This window comes from Pezoporus wallicus, unplaced genomic scaffold, assembly GCF_028554395.1.
Source record: "Pezoporus wallicus isolate ANWC-B61680 ecotype Strahan unplaced genomic scaffold, APGP_CSIRO_Pwel_v1 contig_5069, whole genome shotgun sequence".
Classification (NCBI taxonomy): domain Eukaryota; kingdom Metazoa; phylum Chordata; class Aves; order Psittaciformes; family Psittacidae; genus Pezoporus; species Pezoporus wallicus.
Window position 1 is genome coordinate 5,333,522 of NW_026642361.1, and position 22,270 is coordinate 5,355,791.

The following is a 22,270-nucleotide window of genomic DNA, read 5'->3' on the forward strand; positions in this document are numbered from 1 at the left end:
CTGTAGACTTGCAGTTTGGAAAGGTGCTGGAAAGAGACTGTTAACTAATAACAGTTATTAGTTAACATAACTGTTATTATGGCTGGCTTCGACTTAAGTTTTTCAGTGTGGCTTCGACTTAAGTTTTTCAGTGTTTTTCAGTAGCTTCAATACAGTATATAAAATTAGATATTTTATATAATGCATATGTACTATATATGAATATAAATAAAAAGATCTAATCAGTATTTATTTAGAAATAGGCAGGTGCTAGAGCTGGATTGGAAGGGGTTATCTCTTTGTAGGCCTTTAGCTTTTTTCAAAATTTGTTTGATCACTTTTAATCTCTTTTGTGTTTGACACTCAGTGTTTTGGGAAGTCTGTTCCAGTTCTTCTTTCCATACCGCAGTTGTCCAGTTTGTTTTACAAGTGTTGAATGTTTGCCTCTGAGTCTCTTTTCAATTGATCCATTTGAGAAATGAAGAACTGTTATCCCGTTGGATCCAGCTTCCTTGTGATTTTAAAGAGCTGTCATACTCCTTTCTCAGTGATGCCTTTTGTTCCAAATTGGCTGTTACTCCTTACACTAAATAGTCTTTCTCTGTACATGTCCCTTTTCTTGTGAACAGAAGGGTGACAGAAAGCTGAGTTGTATATAATTAGCCTTATGGCTACATCAGGTCTCTGTATATAGCCTGTTAATGTGTCTTGAATGTTCTGACTCCTCTTCTGAGTGTTAGTAACTACTTTAAAGTCTATCGCTTCATACTCCTGGTTGTTTTTTTCTGTATATTATTCTGCAGTTGCTGATACTAACTTCCATTTACCACTGCATTTCTCGTCGCTTAATGTAACATTTCTGCAAATATCCTGTGAGATTTAGTCTTAAGTGCTTGAGTAGCTTTGGTCAAACTGTTTTGTCTTCCTCAGTTTGGACAGTTTTTGAAAAGCATAAATCCTGGCAGAGGTCACTGTAAGATGACACTCTGCTGCTGTGAAAAACACTTATTCTTAGTCCATGTTTTGTCTTTTAACTAAGAGCTTTTTTTTTTTATCCCAAAAGAGCTCACTCGCTTCGAGTCTTTAAAGGAATCTAATCAGGAACTTGCACAAATAAGGACAGTCATGGACATGACTTCATTTACATGTCCCCAGAATGATTTTTGATTGTGAGATGAGTCTGTGGGCATAATTTTGCATAAAGTAAGCAGGATGGAGTTAACAAAAAATGACCAAACAAAAAACCAAACTAAAACAAGGTGGCAAAACCCCAACAAACAGGCAGCTAAAACCAACGCAAAACTACACATCTGTTTCATGCATTATTTTAAGGACTTGTGGATTACAATGGTAGGTGTGGTAAACCTTGGCATATTACTAGTATGACCAAATATGACATTACTTTATAATTGATATGTAGCTCTAAAAATGGGAGTGATCTTCTTTGATAGGAAACTAGGCAGAACTTGGTAGCTAATGAAAATAGCATTTACTAGATTGTGTGGGGAAGGAGAAACTTTTGTATGAAAACACTTCAATCATAAAATGAAACTGTTAGTCTTGGGTTTGATGAATGAAGTAATGAAAATATAGCACTGAATAAATAAGTGGAATGATAATGAGCTGCAGCTGCTTTTTTTTTTCCTTCCCTCTTCAGTTGCCAAATAGACTGGAAAAAAGGAAAAAATGTTACTTTAAAAACCATTAAGAAGAAGCAGAAACATAAGGGTCGTGGAACAGTTAGAACAGTGACAAAAACTGTTTCCAATGATTCTTTCTTCAACTTCTTTAGTCCTCCTGAAGGTAAACTGAACATTAGTTTATCTGCATTAACTTCAGATGTAGTTTGAACTTCACTCACTTGTTTCTTCTCTTTTTTTTCTTATAGTTCCTGAAAGTGGAGACCTGGTAAGTTTGCTTATTTAAAATATGAGGGTGGGGGGCAAACACCAGTGAAAGCACTCATACCTTTATGTGCAAAATGTTTGTTGAAATTGTTTGGATATTTATTAAACAGTTTCAGCTCTAACTTTCTGTATTTAACTGAGAATACTTGTGATGAATAGTGTGCATTTGTTTTCTTTATTAAAATGAGTATTTGAGTTGGATCACAGAGTTTAGCTTAGTAAACTTCAACTTAAATTTCCTGTAAGCTACCTTGGGAGCTGTTAACAGTTGTGTAATTTTAGTGATCTTTGTTATTAGCCTTTGGTCTAATGGCTGGTGTAGGTCTGTTTCTTTGGGCATTATTTGGGTGAGCTTCTCTAATGGCTGCACGTATCCAGTTTGTATTTTATGCTGTTAAAAATTTCCCAAGCTGTTAACTCTTGGAGAAGGTAATAAAGCAAGAACAGAAAACTAAGAGCCCACTCTTCTGTGTGCTCACCAAGAGAAGACTCTGTAGCAATAAGCTATGTTATTGTAAACCACTTTAAAGTGCTGATTACATTGTGTAGCTTGAGTGAGAAATCTGGTTAAAGCTTTCGGAAGCATGCTGTTAAAACTCTTATGTGACATGGACATCAAAAGCTGTATGTTTGTAGTGTTAAAACAAATTAAAAAGAAGCCTTTTGACTTGAAGGTAACTTCTCAGATACAGAGGAACACTTGTGTGTAAACAAAAAGAATGAAAACCTGGAACTGCATCAGAGAGCATTTTTAGGTGTTCATGTGTTTCACAGTGTAATGGGAGTCATGGAGGAGATGCACTGTAATAATCAGAAGTACTTGTAAAATTTTTAATTAGATAGGCTTATCTGGCTAGTAGTTAGTTCTTATGGGTATTGTGCATAAAAAAGAAAGTCTGGGAGGTATCAAACAGTTTTTCTACTTAAAAGCATGTTGGGAGTGGGGAAGAATAAAACTTAAATTCCACAATTTTGTGTAATTAAGCTTACTGAAGAAGCAGTCCCCCCTGCATAATGCAGATAGGCTGTATATAGTATAAAACTTGGCTCCACAATTTAAATCTTATAAAGCAAGTCCTGAATAAAAAAAAAAAGCACAGGAGGTTCGTGTAAATTTGGCCACATCAAAGTCTGTGCAACTTGTGGTTTTGTGTCAAAAATGACTTAGGAAATAATGTTTTATGCAGGATGATGATGCTGAGGCAATCCTTGCTGCAGACTTTGAAATAGGTCATTTCTTGCGTGAACGTATAGTCCCCCGATCAGTATTGTACTTCACAGGAGAAGCTATTGAAGATGACGATGATGATGTAAGTATAGTGTTCTTTTAAAATGCTAAAAACTTTGAAATAAAGCTGCTTAAAGATTTTTGGTAATTTCTGACTTAAAATGTTGGTATCTTTAGAATGGGATGTATCAACATTAGTTTCAGCTGAACTTCCTAAAGAGCAGCACAAAACTAATTCATCCTTGAAGTAGTGACTCCAGAGTTTCATAGTAAAAGGAGTAGTAGAAGCTGAACATTTAGAGGATGTTTTAAGGAGGATTTTGTGTATAAGGCATTCATAGGGTGGCATACCCCATACTTTGGTAGAGCTATAATGAGCTGCCAGACAACAAATCAGTCTTATTTATCTACCTGCCCTTCCTGTTCTTTGTGCTTATAGTGATACTGTGCTACTAAGTTCCTTGAGATTCAAGCCTGATCCTTTTGGAGGGTATTCTTATTAAAAAATTGTAGATAAGCACATTCAGATCATGTGAAAATATTCAAAGTGAGCTTTGTAAAGGCTTGAATTAAGTGTTGTAAAAGAGCTAAGCTTGCAAACAAACCACAAACCCCCAGAACTTTAGGTGGGCAAAATATTTTCTTGCTACTGCACAAACAAGGACAGTTTGACAGTTAAGATAGCTTAAGTAAGTCCTGCCTTAAAATTTATTTTTAGAATGTAAAATGGTAGCTCTTAGTCCAAAGCGTTGGCCTGGGGGATGTAGAAGAGGGAAGTAACTGACTGTACAAATTGCCTTAGGCTTTGAGACACTCCACTGGCCAGAAGGCTTATCGTAGTCTAATAAGCTCTTCCAGTGTTGTATGTAAGGAACTTAAACTAGACGGTTTTCTCTGCTAGAGCATAGCTTAAAAGATTGAGCATTGCTCATGCTGATACAGAAAACACTTTAAAATCTGTCAATAAGAAATTATTTTGGAGAGCACAGTACCGTATGGTCTCTGGCATTTACTTGAGTTATCTGTCTGTACAGCTGCATTTATGACCCTATCAAAACCTTTTTATTTTCTAGTACGATGAAGAAGGTGAAGAGGCAGATGATGAAGTAAGTTGACAAGTAGCCTTGATTTAAATAATTTTCCTTTTGTAGTTTATCTGAAATAAGAGTTCCTTTAGTTTTTTAATACTCTGGACACTAAGTTTAAGCATTACTTAGGAATGTAAGACACAACGTGAAATTTTGTGGATCTAGGGTGAATACTTCAACCTAGCAAAAAGCCCAAACCAAATGAAGACCACCCTAAGTTATCTTACAAATTAAATTGCAACTGATGTCAAAAGATGTGTGCTTTGTGGAGGGCTAACTGATGCAATATGTATAACTTAAAGTGGTAATGTATTTAAGAGCATAATTTAATCTTAATTTTAATGAAAATGGCTCAGGAAGTTGAATGTGTATAAGCTAGAGTAACATAAACAAGTGTTTTCTTTCAGGAGGGGGAAGAAGAAGCAGATGAAGAAAATGATCCTGACTATGACCCCAAAGTAAGGAATTATAAAGACTGTTTGAATTTTGTGTATGCATACTTACACTTACAAATTTATGTAAGTTAAATCTTGATTATTTTTTTGATTAAATACTTAATCAGTAGTTCCAAAGGTGAGTATGTTTTGGCTAAGGCTATTTCTGCCCCAGTTCTGACAGGCTAATAATGATAGCGCGACTTTGAAGTTCTTTCTCCAAGAATCATTTTGTAGAAGTGACTTTGGCTTTGAGCACTGAAATTATTCAGGCTTGGTTTTCTTGCAGCAAGTTGCTGCTAATAGTGAAAATGTTCTGTAATTGTAACTCCACACAGAGAACTCCATGATGCAGGTTCAGTTTTGGGAACCTGTCCCAAGCTGACTCTGGCACAGATTTTTCCAGCAGAGCATAAAACTGAAGCTTCTTCAGGATAAATAATAGCAAGTCTTTCATTGCTTGAGGTAGAAGTGAAGGTTCAGGAATGTGTTTACAGCCAACTACTGAAATGTGAATAGCTGAGAATGACTATCTGCTTTCTTACTCCATGGGAAGGGCAAGTCGCTAGTCCAGCTCAGTTTGCTGGAAAAGTGACTGTGAGCCACTGGGTTCATAGATTCTTCCTAGCTGAAGAAAAGGTACATTTGGCCACCCAAAAGCATCTAATGGTGGTAGGTGAAAGTTGTAGTTGCGAAAATAAAGTCTGGGAATGAAGAATGTCTGCTATGAAATCTGCTTTCAATTTCTGATGAGGAGGCAGCATTTTTTTCAGTAGAAGTGGTTTGAGCCACAGTGAAAGTACTCTTGAAAGAATTACATAATCTCAGTGTTGTACCTAGAAAGATGTAGGGTGTAGAACTGCTAATCAAAGTGTACAGCCTGTTGGTTATGGTCCATCTGCTGTAGTGTATTCAGATTGCTTCCAATTGAAAAAGGTTTTGGAATCAAAATGAAGCTGCTGGAGGATGGGCTTCTTGTGTTATGTTGCCACAATCTGAAGACAGTGGTATTGCTAATACTATGCCATTAGTTTAAGGGAAAAGAGAAAAGAAGAACTTGAATACTGGAACTTAAGAAAGTAGGCTTAGTGGTATTAATAGTTCTTTTAAAACACTGATACCTGTAAACTGTTTTTTCCTTTTTTCTTAACAGAAGGATCAAAACCCAGCAGAATGCAAGCAGCAGTGAAGCAGTGTGTATGTGGCCTTGAGGATTACCTGCACTGTAATAGCCTAAACACAACTATTAGTTACTTACAGCCTTATGTTTTGTATCTTGGTAGAATTAAGTAACCAATTTGTTTAAAAAAAAAGAAATCAAACACATAAGAACCAGTTTAAAATGTAGGTTCAATCTACCTAGCATTTTAACAGTATAATTTTCTGCCAATACGTAGAATGCAGTAAATCCCCTAAAGCATGAATGTTAATTCATTGCTACATAGTTTGGTTCTTGTGAAGTCTTTGTCATGTAGCTATTAGACTGCAGCTGTGAAGATTATCAGAACTGTTAACTGAGACCAATATTTGTTTAGAGAAAACTTCTCTCCTGAAGAACCAACCAAAGTATTTTTCAGCCCAGTAGTCGGAACGGGTTTAAGTCTGCTTGCACTAGCTGTGCCTTCATTACTTTGTTATAGAACTGGCAGTGACTTGTACTAACTAGGAGATGATGCATTTTGAATTTGACTACTTCAGAAGATTGGTATAACTTGTTTAATTTCCAACGAGACCACATTAAACATTCATAACTGTCAGCTTGTTTATGCTATGGGTTTTGTATTTTATGTGACATAGTGATCTACAAAAGAAACCTAGTCATCATATTAAGGTTATTGTTTACCACTGGGGTGTGAATAAAACCTAGTATTTTCAGAAGCTAGTCTTGTTTTATTATGATGTGTGTATCTGCATGTAAGGCATATCTTTCATGCTGCAGTTCACTTTCACTAGAAAAAAATGTTGAGAGTTACTGAGAAGTAAATTATATAGCATTTTAAAACCAAGCACTATAGTTTGGAAAGTTTGAGCCATACTTTCCGCTTGCAGTGTGATACTTGTGAATCTGAGCTAGATGTTTCAGTGATTGGTCAACACTGCCATTTTGGAGAAGACAAGTCTTTTGAAGTGGGGCTAGATCTGATAAAGGACTTCAGTATTGCTGTGCCTGACTCTAGGGCACTGGTCATTAGTATGAATTCTGGAGCCAAGAAAGGTGCCTTGGATTTCTGTGTAGACAGAGCTGGGTTGTCCTGAACAAAACCTGCCCTGCAACCTAAGGGAGTGCTAGAACACTTAGCTGTATTCTACTTTGTACTCACTGTATCAAGCATCTACAGAGGAGAAAACAAATCCGAAGGGAATCAATCCCCTCTTCTCACCCAAAATTTTGTTCACTTTTATATCTGTGTGTTCTGGTTCATACTTTGTCTGTATTGATGTTCATTGTCAGTTAAAACATGGGCTAGATTTTTCTCATGCTAACCTTATCTGTAGTCTAGCAGTGGAGGTGCTGGTGTGATGTGGATTTGAATGCCTTCAGCTTGAAGAAACTATGACCCAATGACTTCCATTTGAGTTTTTCCAGTCAATAAGATGCTACTGTATTCTGTGTCGTCTTGTCATTCATGTAACTGTAGAAGTTCTGATCTTCTAAGCAAGTACCCAGATAACTTTCTGAGGGATGGGAAGGTCCTTGAAGGACTGGAAAGAAGGATCCAGCTAGCATGGATCCATTTTTGCAGTGACTGCTCTTTTCTTTTTCTTGCATTTCTTTTTGTTTGTTTCCTTCCTTGCCACTGGTACATGGACTTAGCTGTAAAGGATTAAAGGGCTGAAAAGAGTAGGGCAAGCAGGAGGCAACAGCTGCATGAGGATAAGGCTGGTGGAAGAGTTTCTTTAGTATGTCTCTTGGTTGGAGCGTAAGTAATGCAGAATAAAGCTTATCCCAAGTGCCCTTCTTGAATCCTCAGCCCCCGTGAAAGGAAGAGGGTTGAATATGCCCTGACTAAACTGATTTTTATCTTCGGTTTAATTCCTTGAAGGCTCAAATACCATACTGCTTCATTTCAGAATCCCTATCAGGCTTCATCTTTCTCCTGTCCATGGACTTGGGAGCAGGAGCTCTTGCCACCTATAGCTGTGTATAGAACAGTACTGTTGAAGTTCTGCTCTTAGGTGTTTGTTTTTTTTAGGTAACGCATAGATCATAGTGTTGAAAAATAGAGAAATGAAAAGTTAACTTCACACTCTATGGTAGTTGTGTTCTTATGGTACAGATCCTGATTCTGCCAGTTTGTGTTTCACTTGGTCTCTTCTCTAAATGTCTCCAGGGTTAAGCTTAATCTTAAAATTCAGGGCATGGGAAGACCAAACTGATGGTATGTTATGAGCTTGAACAGTCATTAATATGGGGCTTTGAGGTTCATACTTTTTGACATGAGAAGTCTCTGAAGTCCTTACTTAGATCTAGCCCATTTTTACTAACAGCATCTGGCAAATGTATCTTAAAAAGAGAAAGCACTGTTGAAAGTTATCCAATGAATTTCAAAAGTCACTGTTAGGAAATTTTCGATGGCTTTCTCATTTAATATCTTCATATCATACAATGGGATGCAGTATTTGAAAAGGGGAGTTTGTAGTTGTCAAAGGTCACCTGCAGCCTGCAAGATCCAGAGCCATGAATCCTTCTCTGTCAACAGATTTTTGGTAAGCTGCTCTCTAGATTGACTTGCTAGTTCTCAATCAGCAGGTCTTGTGCTCTGCAGACTGCAGCAAAAGGAAGGTTATAATCATACAAAATAAGGTGCCAGTTCTTACGGTGTCAGTTAAATAAAAACTGTTTTGGTGCTTAACGTAGTTTTGTGCTCAAAGACATTTGTTTAGCAATTCTGAAAGGCAGTATGTAGCAGGAACATTAAACTTTCAACATTGATTGGAGTATTGTGACTCATTCTTTTCACTTCTGGGGTTATACCAGCAGTAGAGAAACTCTTCATTTAGTATTTGAGGGGGATCAGTTACCTTGTTAACAAGTTCAGGCTAGGAAAATGTGTCAATGAAATAAGATTTCTTGGTCAGTTGTTGCAGTACTGCACCCAAATTTAAGATCTGGGTAAATGATGTCTTCTGTCTAGTTTTGGTCACTGTTTGAAGGGAGAATTAAGGAAAAATGGGGTGATGGTGAGGAAAACGGAGAATTAACGGGGACTTTGGATGACAGCAAAGGGTGCTCAGAGCTTATGCTTGATGGAGACAGATGCTTCTTGGGTAGTTATACACTTTCAGCAAATGTAGGTTAGCTTTCCTTAGCACTGTGTTCCTGCCTGGTATAACTTTGCTAATGTTAAATAATCTCAAAGTTGTCGTGAAATAAAGTAGACCAGACTTAAGCTTAGCATTCTCATGTTTTACTGTCTGGAGAAGGGTGATATCAAGTGTTGTTAGAAATGTTACCTTTGAGGTTTTTTTTTTTTAACAGTAGGCATAGCAATGCTTCTTACCATTGTCCAGTACAATTAACTAGCTTCATAAACTCAGTTTCTAGTTTTACTCATGGAACTGATGTGTCCCAAGCTGCTAGCAGAGATTGTAATTTTGACATGATTTTATTTGTTAAATGAAGACAAACAACAAAACACAAAACCAAAAAACCCACACCAAAAACACCCACAAACAGCAGAGGATTGCAAACTCTGGGAATCAAATGTGTTGATCTTTACCTTCAAACTGGTACTTAAACTTTTGCTGTGTTTTAAGACCTGTTGTAGACCTGATTCAGAAATTGATACAGAACTTGGATGCAAATGGATGATTATTAACTTCTCTACCAGGGATTTCCTTTTGCCTTGTGTTGGGCAGGCGGATTGTTCTGTGGAATTCATGTTAGCATAGAGGAAACAAAACGCTAAGCTCCTCTGTAGAAAGGGGACAGTCTGTTGAAGGCATTTCTCTGTGTAACAGCCTTGATGGCCTGCTGGGCTGGAGATAGAGACACAGATGTTGGCTGTATAGTGCTCCTTCATGCTGTGCAGATAAATCCAATCCAATACTTTCTTGTACAGGTCAGAGAAGTCATCATTACCTGATGCTTACCTAAACTGAACATAAATCTACTGGAAATAGTAAGTCTTACTTCTGTTACAGTATCAGGAGGAGTTGGAAATTTATGTGGCATGTTGGGCAAGACTGTTCATTACTCCTTAAATCCCCCTGTTAGGCCTCTGGTCAGACCTAGTAGCTTCCACGTTTGGACTGTGTCTCAGCTTTTATAGGAAAATTAGAGCAAGTAAAGCAGACAAGACACTACACCAAGCAAAAGATAAGCTACTCCACATTTTGATCTGCTTGGTGTATACCAGAAGTGGGTGCCCAGGGAGTGCGGGGTTGTGGCAGAAGGACAATTGTTCTCGCAAGTATCTACCTAAAGTGTGCAGGGTTGTCAAGAAGAGTTGTCTTTGCAGCTGCAGAGAGGGTGCAGCTCCTGAACTTGGCTGTCACGAGCTTTGCTTTTATAGGCTCAAATGTTGATTATCTGCCTAAGCTTCTGTTTACCCTGCAATTGATGAGAAATGGTATGTTCTGAACTCGGACCATGTGTTATTCTGCTGGTCGAATCTGAGAAACTTCTAAACCCCCTTAGAAACTGGCTTTTGGCTCTACATGTGTTTAAGTACATTTTAATGTTTTTGGAATACCTCTTAACTGAAGAGCAAGGGACTTTGGAAAAGCCAGGCTAGAGCAGCTGCAATGCTAATAGTCTGTGCATTGCACAGTTTCTTTGTTTGGTACTACCATGGGTTACAGGGCATGCTAAGGTCTGGGGCAGTATGGTTGATAGTTAAATCTTGCGTGCATCTCTGCCTGGTTTACTATGGGGTATATACAGGTGCCTGTGAGATTGAGTTCATGAAAGGAAAAATCTTCCCCCAGGATGACAGATTCATTCTTCGGTGTTCAGTCAGCAGCATGTTCCACTGAGATTAGATGGTAGAGGTCAAGAAAAATAAGTAATCACTTACTAATTGCTTTGATCATACATTGCAACACATTCATTTTGTCATGTATTTCTCAGCCCTTGACCCTTCCTTATATCTAGCAATGACCAGCTTGTACTTTCTTTAGGTTTCCCTTTTAACTGTTTTTCTGTTACAGCCAGTTCTCAGTAATGGGAGAAAGGATGATGCTTAAGGATTGTTGCCCAGAAGTTTAGCATCCCTTTGAAACTAATTGCTGATAGTTGGTGTCAAGCAAATTTGTTATCCAGGGAAACACTCGAAAAATTATGGGCTTTTTAGTCTTTCACGGTGGCTTCCCAAAACAGTGTTTAACTTGTCTCAGGATTTAAAAAGAACACTCATTACTTGTTCCGTAGCTACTCTTTCATTAAGGTTATGTGTAGAAAATTTCAGCTGCTTGAGCCTAAGTTAGAGAGCTTCTGATGTAGGAGACAAGTGTATCTAACAACCAAACATTTCTGTTACCAGTATGAACTTTGAACAGGGAGAAGAAAAAACTCTGTAAGGAATACATGCATCTTAGATGTATAGACTTTCAAGGATTAGGTTGTAGTATTTCAAGTTTGACAGTAGGAGGCATCTGCACATCAGATATTTCAGGAGGAACGGATGCAGAACCTGCAAGTCTTCAGTGGAATTTCAATAAAGGTAGCAGACATGGAAAATTTAATATAATTGCATTGGTTTAAATAGATATTTAAAGTCTCAGTGGGATAATGTAGTGTGTTTAACTATGGTGAATGTGGATTTTCAAATTACTAGTGTAAGAAGCATTTCTAGAAGTTTAGTGGTGACTTCCATCTGGGCAAATGAAGTTTATTATCCTTTACTGGCAAATTCTGCATGATTGATTTGGGTTATTTTGTTCTTTTAGCATGAAATCTTGCCCTAGTCTCCTAGCTTTTGACTGATTTGATGATTTTGGCCAAATATGTATTTTTAATGGCTGTTACTACTTGTTGGCTTATAGGGTACAAGTTCAAATAGATGTTTTGCATGCTTACTTCTGATCACATACTTAGGTGAATTTCACCAGGAATGGAGTTGTTGTTGTGGGTCTATACATTAGCAGAGTATGTCCATCAGTGTTTAGAGTTGGGTTAAAAATCTGACATTCAACACTTCTGGGAACTTTATGCCATGCAAGGCCAAAGTAAAATGAATTTATTCCCTTTCTCCTGTATATTTGGAAGTCTTTTGGCTTTCCACACTTATTTTACTTTTTTCCTTTGATTAATTACAAATTGCTGTTAGCACTGAGAACAAGCAAAAAAGCTCGTGTTAAAATATACAGATTATGTGTTAATGTCATTAAGTGTTACAGATCAGTGTTGCAGATGGGAAAAGGTTCTTGAATGCCTGTTACAGACTGATGTGTGGGACTCCTAAGCCTAGTGCAAGTTTTCAGACTGCTGGTTAGTGCGTGTTGAAAACAAACTGCTACTCACCTACTGCAATGGACATGCAACCAAAACTGCAGAATAAAGAGAAATTAAGTCTTCTGTAGGTTTAGTTCAATGCCCTGTGCCTTACATTAACTTTTTTTTTTTAAAAATGAAGTTGCTTAGTCTAGATGAATGCATATTAACCAGTTTGTGTTTTAGTTTGACAACTGCAAAATTAAGTCTCTGTTCATGTGACACAGTCAGGAGCAAAGAGGTAGATGTAAAGTACATTAGATGAAAAAGGCAAGGAGTTCTCCTGTCTTGTTCATGCTGTGCGTGAGGCTCCTATGTGCACCAGCAGCTGAAGGCACAGATATTTCCACTGGGGGATTTAGGCTCAAACGGTGAGGAGCTGCAGATCAAGACAATCATGAATGGTGTTCATATCTTTTGAAAATGAGCAGGGGCCTCTTAAAATAGGTGTAAGATGGTTGTGAAAATGGACTGGATGTCATAGTGTGTATAGTAAGCTTTAAGAATGACTTCTTCAGATAAATGGATGTTTCAGATATTAATCTTTTTTTTTTTTGTTCATCTTGTGGTTAGCAAGCTGTCTTTATTATGATTTGAGTGTCTTCCAGTTACCTCAGGAAAGGTAAACCAGCCAGATAAAATTAATTGCTGTTGCAGGCTTAATTGTTTGCCTCTCAACAACTTTTCAAAATTAACTTTGAACTTCAGGAGGAAAAGATTATAGGCGGAAACTCATTTTAGAATGTTATTGGAGATAAACTCCGTTAAAGCTATCATTAATACTGTTTGTTTTTTTTCTCCTAATGTGCTCCCACTGACCTATGCTGCATGACCTGCTTCTTTGCTGCCAAAGAGGGCTGTGAGGAGGGTTTTTATTTTCATGGCCATGTTAAATAGATGTTTAAAACAAACCAATGCTCTTGGAGTATGAAACTTTAGCCTTCAGTTTACATTGGCATTGCTAGCCAAATTCAGTTACGTAGGCTTTTTGATTTACATCGAATACATCAAAGGACTTAAATATCTTAATGTTAACCTGAAGTCACTTTTCTATTCAAATAAATGAATTCAAAAGCTAATCTCAGGGAAGAATCCAAACAATAATCAAATGTGTGGCAACAAAGCAGAGAGTAACAAGGCAAATTGTCCTAGTTCTTTGCCAGCTTGGTTTTAGTTGTTTGGCGTTTTTTTCCTAGTCGTAAAGCTTCCAAGTACTGAGGTTCTAGTGATTCCTCTGGGAAGTGGTATGGATACTTGCTTTCCTTGGATATTACTCAAACTGCTGCAGCGAGTAAAGATTTATATACAGTTAACGCTGCTTCTCCCCAGCACAGTCGGGAGCCCTGAAAGAATAGGGCTAAAGCTGTTGTGCCAGGTTCTGTGTCAGGCTGTTTCCTTTGTTTAATGGAGCGATGATGGTTTAAATATCAGGGTGCCGCTGGTAACTGGCAACACGGTTTTATTGGACTTGAGTCAAAAGCACCCAGAAGGGGGGGTTCTTGCTGTTGTTCCCCGCGCCGGGGAGGGGGCAGGCTGAGGACATCAGTTCCGAGCACATGCTACTGGCACACGCTGGGGGAAGCACATGAGCGCTGCAGCGCTTCTGAATGGTTACATTAATCCCACTTTGAAGCCACCGGTAGCTAAGTAGAGCGGAACAGCAGTTTCCGCAGCACCTCCGCGCTCTGTCCTAGCCACCGCCCGGGGGACAAAAGGGCGGCTGGGCCGGGACCGCAGCAGGGCAGGGGGCAGCCCCTTGGCTCCGCACCCCTCCGCGGCCGGGCCGGGCTTCCCCGGTGCCGACGGGAGGAGCCGCCTTTTCCGCTGGGTGTCACTCTGGGGAGGGGAAGGCGCGTTCAAAAGCGGCGGGGAGGGAAAAGCCGCTGCCAGAGCCGTCCGCCCGGCACCGCGTCCGCCACGCCGCGGTACGGGCGGCAGCCGCTCCGCTCCCTGCGGGCCGGGGCGCTCCCGGCCCTCCGGCGCGGCGCCGGTGCGGGGCGGCGGGTCATCGGCTGGTGCCGGCTGCCCCCAGAGCACAGCCCCTGCGGGCGGAGGCCCTCGGCCCCGCCGGCTTATGCGAGGAGGATGCTGGAGAGCGGCTGCAAGGCGGTGAAGGAGGGCGTGCTGGAGAAGAGGAGCGACGGGCTCCTGCAGCTCTGGAAGAAGAAGCGCTGCATCCTCACCGAGGAGGGGCTACTCCTCACCCCCCCCAAGCAGCAGCCGCAGCAGCAGCCGCAGCAGCAACAGCCGCCGCTGCCGGCCGAGCCGACGGCCAAGATCAAGGAGCTGCACTTCTCCAACATGAAGACGGTGGACTGCGTGGAGCGGAAAGGCAAGTACGTGTACTTCACGGTGGTGATGGCCGAGGGGAAGGAGATCGACTTTCGGTGCGCGCAGGAGCAGGGCTGGAACGCGGCGATCACGCTGCAGATGGTGCAGTACAAGAACCGCCAGGCCATCCTCGCCGTCCGCTCCACCCGGCAGAAGCAGCAGCACCTGGCGCAGCCCCACGGACCGCGCCTCCGCAGCGCCTCCAACTCCGCCTAGACCAGGTACGGACCCGCAGCCTGCCACCCCTCCGAGCCCCGTGCCCCAGCGCGGTCGCAGCCCCGGCCCTGCAGAGCGGCCCCTGGGGCGGGGGGAGAGACCCAGCTCCCGGCGCCGGTTTTCCTCGGCTGACGGGCTGCCCTTTGCGCTGTGCTGTCTTATTGCAGGTGAAGTTAACGGAGCGCTTCGGGGAAGCGGGGCTGACCGCGTTCGCCGCGGCCATACTTCAGGTGGTCGGAGACTGGGCACACGCCGGAGGTGCAGGTAGACTGGAGAGAGATGAGGCTCAACAACCTGGACCCCAGCTGCTGCTGTGCTGCTGCTTTGCCGCCCTCGGTGCCCAGAAGCATTTCAAATCTATTATTTATGAACCTTGAAAGGGATCCTTCGGTGCGATGGGATTTCTAGGAGACAGGATGTACTGTAACTTTATTTTAATGTATTTTTATTTTATTTATTAGGTTGTTTGGTTTTATTTCTTTTATTTTGTTGTTGTTGTTTCTAAAGGCTTATATTTGCAAGACATTTCTGAATGTAGGCTGTATCTGAAAAGCAAAGGAAAAAAAAATGTGTACGTTAGCACCATAAAAAGTTATGGCTGGTTTGGCCATGTGTAATTTGACAAAAGTTTTTCATTTTTACCTAAAATCCACTGTGTTATGCTAAGGTGGAAAATATGATGTGCGGTTTGGAATTTGGCTGAAACCCACACTGCGTACAGAAACTGTTTTCTGTAATGCAATTAGAGTCTGGGTTTAAAATTATTTTCTTTTAATACACTATGTGTGGCAGAAGATAACATTTATTCACGTTTGGTTATTAAAGAAAAATCATTGCTTGTCATCCCGAGATTAAAACCAATCTGTTTATAACGTATGAGCGGAGAGGAACCTGACCGTCTTCTTTTGTGGTACAGGAATCCCGGTTGGATTCCAGTTACCTGTTCCCTCCTAGGCAGGAGGGCAGGACCCGAGTGACATTTATGAACGTTTCATAGTGTCCATGGCTCTCTTTGCATGGTCGATGTGTAAGCGACCCAAGCTCTTGACCTGTGTTGAATTTTCATGGCGGTTTTTAAGCGTCTTGCATTAAAGTAGCCCCTAGTTTAAACCCCATTTTATGTATGCCTTAGTGTGCAAATGGATTCTTTTGGTCATGGTTTTCACAAGCTGGAAGTTGCTCTGTAGCTGAGATGAACCAGATGAGTTGTAGTGTTTAATGCTGTAGGATGTTGAGAGAGGTGTGCCGTCTTGCCTTGGAAAGTAGTGACGAAGCCATGAAGTTGGAAAACAAAAGGCTAATTGCACAGCTGGTGTGGCTTCCTCCTAACAGTCACTGGGAGCTTGGCTGTGGTGCTGGTGAGACTGGGTTGGTGCTGTTTGCCCAGTGCAGAGGAAGGAGCGGTTGCAGGTCTCTGTGCGTTCCAGGGCCTTCCAGGTGATGATGAGTGGCTTCATGCTGCTGTGTGCTGCTACAGCCCCGGTCCTCAGGAGGTTGGAAGCAGGACAGATCAATGTGGCCCGTTATATCTGGTTCAAGTTGCAGCCATGGGGCTATTTATTTTAACTAGTGTGGTGAGGAAAATGGCTTTTGGCCGCTTTACATGAATGTAAACAAAGTCTTCTGAAGCCACACATCCAGGAGTTTTCTGTTTGTGTAACTGAGGTGTAGCTTGACTGTAAAAGCCCCATATTCTTGGTTCAAGCTGTTTCTGTAAGTGTTTAAAGCAAAAGACTGGAGTGATGCTCAAAGGATGGTATTAGAATTGACTACAGCACGTAACAGTCCCTTCTTCTGCACTCTAAGCTGAAGCTCAGACCTGTAAGGAGGAAGTTGGGATCTCTTTTAGCCCTCTTCTTGTGTTCCTTGTCCCACGTGACCTAGACATGCAGAACACATTACAGTGCAGAATTAAAGCCCAACCTTGGTGGTTCTCAATGGTTGCTCCTAAGCTCTGGTTTTGATATGGCCCACAACAAGGTTGTGTGATGAGCTTGGGGTGGTAGATTACAGCTGTGCTAATGAAGTTGTTATTTTGAGACTAATTGAAATCGAAGGTGCCCCAGCATCCTTCTAGGATTACATTTGCTGTCTTGGCAATCATAATAGCCAATTTCCACGTCTCTGTACATCTGCCATTATCATTCTGCTAATGCTTGGATGTTAGAGCTGCAAGGGGATTCTCTAATGAGCTAGTCAAAGACTCACAAAATAGACTGTAATTTGTAATTTGGCTCCTCTCTTTAGAATCATTAATTACAGTTTGCTGAGTAACTAATCCACCTTTTCAGATACACAGACGTATTGCTGATATCTCACCTACTAAAATGCATTTTAGGCTACTGAAGGATAAATGTAGTTGATGAAAATTAGTTCCTATGTGATCAGGCGGATGTATTTCTCTAAAAGAGGAGGGTATTCCTCTCCTCAGTGGATGCAAGGCCCTGTATGCCACAAAAGTCTATGGGTCTAGTCTAAAGGTGAAATTTTACTGCTCTTCTGGAAGTATTTGTACTTTGAAAGATGACAATTTTCGTGTTATAACTGCCATTAAGGTTTGAGGAAACAGCTTTCACTTTGAGTTTACTGCTCTCTTTCACTGGTTCAAGGTCAATGTCCCACTTTTACCTTATGTTTTGTAAGTTGGTCTGAAGGATGCTCTCAAGACCACTTGGACTGATGTAGTTCAGCAGTATTTTGCTGGAAGTCCTTACCTGCTGTGTTACCTATTTAAAAACATTGGTGTCAGCCATCTGAGAGATGGTCCTGTCACGAAATCCACCTTGAACTGTTCCTATGCCTGCAGCCCAAGTGGAGGGATGGGTGTAAGAATCAACCCACCCTATCTTGTGCCTCCAGACTGTCTCCTGGAAACTGAATGGGAATAAATTGGTTGGGGTGCCCTGGGGACAGCTGGAATGTATGGCTCACGCTGTGTCTGTATAAAGAAGGCTGAATTGTCTGACATGGACAATCTGACAACTCTAAATCCCACCTTTTTTTTTTTTTCTTTTGACTTATAGTAATTTCAGACCACGAAATTGATGTTATAAATGAGGCAACTTTGGGCTTTTTTTTTGGCTTGCCTCTCTACTACGGCATAGTTTTCATTGGAACTACTGGGTTAAATACTGTATGTTACTGCCTTGTAAGCAATGGCTGTGAAAGAAGGTCTAGCAAATCACACTCCACCTTACTGGAGCTTTGCAAGTAGAGAAATCAGGTTGTCCTTCACCTTACAAAAAAAAAAGGGGGGGGGGGGGGAAGAAAAAGCCAACAGCAGGTGATAAATTCATCAGAGAATAAACAAAAATGCCAGCAAAACACACACAGGCAAATGCTTGGTATAAGATAGCACAAAAGTGTGGACATTCAGCTCATAAAGAGGTCAAAATTACATGTCTTAATTAAAAACAAAGTGTTTAAGGGACAAACTCAATAAGGAAATTCAAGCTGTGGTGACCAAGAACATTTCGAAACTGGGGGGAAAGGAAGATTGGGTGGATGTTGTCTCTGTGACATCCTGAAGTAATTCCTCTTTGTATTTAAGTTTCATGATATCAAATGCCAGCTTCTGAATTATAGCTGCAGTGATGTACCAAATGTTTTCTAGCACATCCTATTGTGAGCAGAAATACCAGTGTCGTCAAAAAAAAAAAGTGTGTAAATATGACTCATAAATGATTTCTGAGAGATGTGATTTATTTTTCATATTTTTCAAGATGCATTCCATTTCAAATAAAGAGGTATCTATTGAAAGAGCTCTCGATATGTTGGAGGAATGGTTTTTGGTGGGCTACCTGTTAAAGCCTTATCTAAGCTTTTCCAATGTCTTAAGCTCAATCTAAGAGCCTGAGAGGAACACTTTGAACCTACGTAGATTCCTTCTCAAGGAAAGATCCACTTAGATGCCCCATTAGTCTTTATACATAGCACAACCACGAGGCTCAGAGTCCTCAGTTTGGCTTCTGTGTGTGATGCATGAGCACCCACAGAGTCCTGCTAATGTCAGTAATACTGTGCTTGGCTTCACAGTCCACATACAAAACAGATCACTGGGACACAGACTTCAGGCTCACAATCTTTACCCATGAAGTCTTCCTCTGTGTCACATTAGGAACCTAAAATGAAGCATTAAGTGTGCTCTGTTGCTCTTTTTTTATGTATCTGAAGCACTGTGATTGAATTTCAAGTAACCTGAAAGTAATCCAGAATGAACACTTCCACCATTCAGTGTATCCTCCAACCTGTTCTCTTCTAGCATTGTGGGAAAAGAAATGAGGTATGACAAGAAAACTGTGTGATGACTTCTGCTGCTTTGGGGTCTCTGCAGAACTGCAGCCATTCAATTGCCTTGAACTCCCCTGGGATGAATTTTCATTGCAGCAGGTCCTCATTTTTAAGCATCTTCCAAATGTGTATTAACTTCAGCAGCACAGTGTGCATTGACCTAGACTTACTGGTGCTGCCTGCCTGTGCTGGAGGGATGTCAGTAACCTCTTCCATCAGAAAGCTATTGCTGTGCAAGTTTTCTTTTCAATAGTAAACATGCAAAATGTAGACATTTGAACTTAATATTTGATATGCAAATGATGACTTAAAGAGCTGACCTCTCAGAAGTGCTAGTTCTCAGCAGCTTTGAAAAGCCAATTGAGCATCTGTGGATTTGTCTGTTCAAGGGCCCAATGGTGCTTACAGCTTTTGGAGATGTCCCTTATGAGCTTTTAGTGACAGTGATAAATAACTGTCTCTTTAAGGGCATAAATATAATAGAGCACGAATTAAATAATTTGCAATGTCTGCTCCTGCGTCAATGGTGATATCTTCATAAAGGTGCATTAAAAACATGTTTCTCTGCTTTAATGGCCTTGAATGTCTCCAGGGATGGCGCATCTATCACCTGCCTGGGCAACCCATTCCAGTATTTTGCCACCCTTGTTGTATGAAAGAAGACCAATCTAAATGTCATCTTTCCCCTCTGAAATGAAGTCCAGACCAGAACAGATTCTTTCAGTTTCATGGAATCCACAGCATAGCTGAAATGGAACGATTTTCTTTACAATTGCACCCAAATTGTAACTAAACCAAAGCCTTCGACTGCCTGTTTCTAGCCCAGGAACATCTCAGTCCTTCCTAGAAAACACCTAAATGACTTTCCTCACCTTCCTTTATTTATTTTAAATCAACTGTTAAGTCACTTATAAAAAGCTTATTTCCAGTTTATGAAGTTACAAACTACTGTGGGTGTTTGTGATGATGTTTGTTCTGTCTTTCCACGGGGGGATTGTTGATGTGTGAGGCGTAGGGACCCTGGAAACACCACACTGCTGTTACACATTGCTCACAGTGTTGCTTTGCACCTTGCCTGCTGAAGATGCACAGAGGAAAAGGCGGTGCCTTTGGTCCTGCTAAGAGCTGAACACCCTCAAGGTGTCCTGACACCCAAAGGACCTGGGAGCTGATTGGGACCTCACGATGAGGCTCAGCAACTTGTGGAATCCTGGCCTACTGGTACACACTGAACGTACAAGGAAAGGGGCAGCAGCTCCTGGGAAATGAGGTTGTGTTGCTGGCTAGCGTCCACATGAAGCTTCTGCTCTGTGTCAACAGCCTGGTTTGACTGCAACACCTACAGGTTTTCCTTAGGATACTTGAAGGGAAAGCCAGAGGTGAGGCTTCTGTGCTTAAGTGCTTGGGATTATTTTATGTTAGGTTTTTAGGACAAAGCAGAGGCATTTACCCCAGTATAGACTCATCAAAGTCACTTTAAATAACCCAGTTTTACAGCTCTGCCAAGTAATTCTGTTAGACGTCTCTAGCAATGCCAGCCACCACTGACGGGAAAATGGTTGTTTGGATGGGAGCTTGATTTACCTTTTGTGTGAAATTGTGGTATGACAACAGTGTATTTTGCATAAACAAAGTTTTTATTGACCCTACTTCATAATATTTCTCTTGCAATAGTTTGTAGCCAGTCATAGTAGATTAACCAAGACAGTAAATGCATATAGAATGACTGTTACAGTGAAACATACAGTGCTCTGTGGTCAGCACAGTATTTTACACAAAACAATTTTCCCCATGTTTTGTAAAGCTTCCAGCAAGATGAGGAAATCACTGCTTTTGTTTTTAAGATCTTGTCAGTGTTTTGTAAATAATTCTGATATTTATGACTATACATATGGTTTTGATTATACCTTGCAGAGGCTCAAGGATTGGGTCATAACTCTTAAGGAGGGGATTATTTCATTAACGGTAATTTGTGTTGGGTTTTGTTGCTCAGCCTTCAGGATCTTTTGAACCTACTGCCATTTACAAAGGTAAAAGTACAGCACGTAGTAACAGCAGTGAGCCTGCAACTCAGAGAACAAATCCAGCCTGTTGGCTTGGGTGCCAGTGCCAGGGTCCTTTGAGGGAACGGCTCTCTGTGTTGCTGTGTGCTTTGGACCCAGGCCTGGGGATGATAACTGCCTGTACTGGCGATAGCACCTCTCTACAAGGCTCTCAGCCCACTTGTATATCATATCACTGTTTTGGAGAAGAGGAAACTCAGGAACAGAGAGCCCATGTTGCCTGCCCAAGGTCATGCCCTGGGAGAGGGACAGCAGCATTCCATCCATAGGCAGGGTCCCTGTTCCTGCATGAGAACACTGCCTCTTGCAGGAAAGGCTACTTCATTTTCTGGGTTTGGTACGGACCTCCCTTAGAGCCAACTGCAAATGCAGTGCCCAAGCCCCCTGCCTGTGCCACAGGTCCTTGGATGGAAACCCAAATGAGTGATTGTCCTGCCAGCTAAGTTCCAGCCTTAGATCATCATCATGGTGCAGCTACTTGCCTGGTGGAGATAAGACCAAGAAAAACCGTTTAGGTTTAATGTGCAATTTAGCAGAGTTTTGGGATGATTTAGGATTATTGAAACAGCTTCTGGTTTTTCCCAGCAGTAGGTGTTGTGCAAACAGCATACTAGAAGTGGAGGGATCTGTGAGTTGTCACCCATTTCTGGAACAATTAATCTCCTCTATTTACTGCGGATTACAAGGACAAAGAGAGGTTATCAGCTCTATAGTAACTTGAAAGGACTGTATAGATGTGAATGCGATGTTAATGCAGCTTTTCCAGCCTGCTAACTGCCTTACATGAAACTAAGGGGGAAGAAAAAGGGGAAGGGGGAATAATTTTCATCTACCATTCTGCTACCACTTGAGCAGTTCAGTCAGAAAGAAGGAGTTTTGAGAGAAATCCTTTTAGCCAGAAACACTTATCCCAATCATGGGGTTTTCTACCAGCAGAAAGACATGACTGATTCACAGAGCTTTAGCAGCTCATAGACAACTGGTTTATCCTAACCCGCTGCTGAAAGGAGATGGAGCTGTGTGAGTGTATCACTGTGGGCTTTTGCAACAGCCCCTCTGTGGAGCTGGAAACCCCTCCGTGCTCTTTTCTGTGCCAGCAGTTACTGCAATATGCAGATGACCTTGCTTAGGGGCTTTTCTTGTGCAGAGATGAACAGGAGAAAAATTACTCTGTTGTTTTAGAAGTCAGCCTTGAAGTGGAAAAGCTATTTCTTTATTGTCTTTGTGGGGGCTGCCATTACTCTGAGCCTACTGTAGAGTGTGCTTCCAGCTGAGTTGGACGTGTACTGGCCACTTTTT

The 22,270-nt window shown here is 41.1% G+C and overlaps 2 protein-coding genes across 3 annotated transcripts in view; both read left to right on the forward strand.

Moving 5' to 3' along the window:
* Positions 1-6,514, forward strand: part of NAP1L1 (nucleosome assembly protein 1 like 1) — a 29,376-nt gene extending 22,862 nt beyond the window's left edge. For both annotated transcript variants that reach the window (XM_057429417.1, XM_057429416.1), the window contains exons 10-15: positions 1,637-1,782; positions 1,868-1,887; positions 3,074-3,196; positions 4,188-4,220; positions 4,610-4,660; positions 5,790-6,514. In XM_057429417.1, the coding sequence (XP_057285400.1) occupies positions 1,637-1,782; positions 1,868-1,887; positions 3,074-3,196; positions 4,188-4,220; positions 4,610-4,660; positions 5,790-5,825 (409 nt within the window). In that variant the 3' untranslated portion in view covers positions 5,826-6,514. The remainder of the gene's footprint in view (positions 1-1,636; positions 1,783-1,867; positions 1,888-3,073; positions 3,197-4,187; positions 4,221-4,609; positions 4,661-5,789) is intronic.
* Positions 6,515-14,020: 7,506 nt separating this feature from the next.
* PHLDA1 (pleckstrin homology like domain family A member 1) lies at positions 14,021-15,293 on the forward strand. The gene is made up of 2 exons (XM_057429463.1): positions 14,021-14,623; positions 14,786-15,293. The coding sequence occupies exon 1, from the start codon at positions 14,157-14,159 to the stop codon at positions 14,616-14,618; it is 462 nt and encodes a 153-aa protein (XP_057285446.1). The 5' UTR covers positions 14,021-14,156; the 3' UTR covers positions 14,619-14,623; positions 14,786-15,293.
* Positions 15,294-22,270: the final 6,977 nt, after the last annotated feature.

Bases quoted from the DNA above. Each gene is read 5' to 3' on its own strand.
- PHLDA1 (XM_057429463.1), top strand. From the start codon at position 14,157: ATGCTGGAGAGCGGCTGCAAGGCGGTGAAGGAGGGCGTGCTGGAGAAG.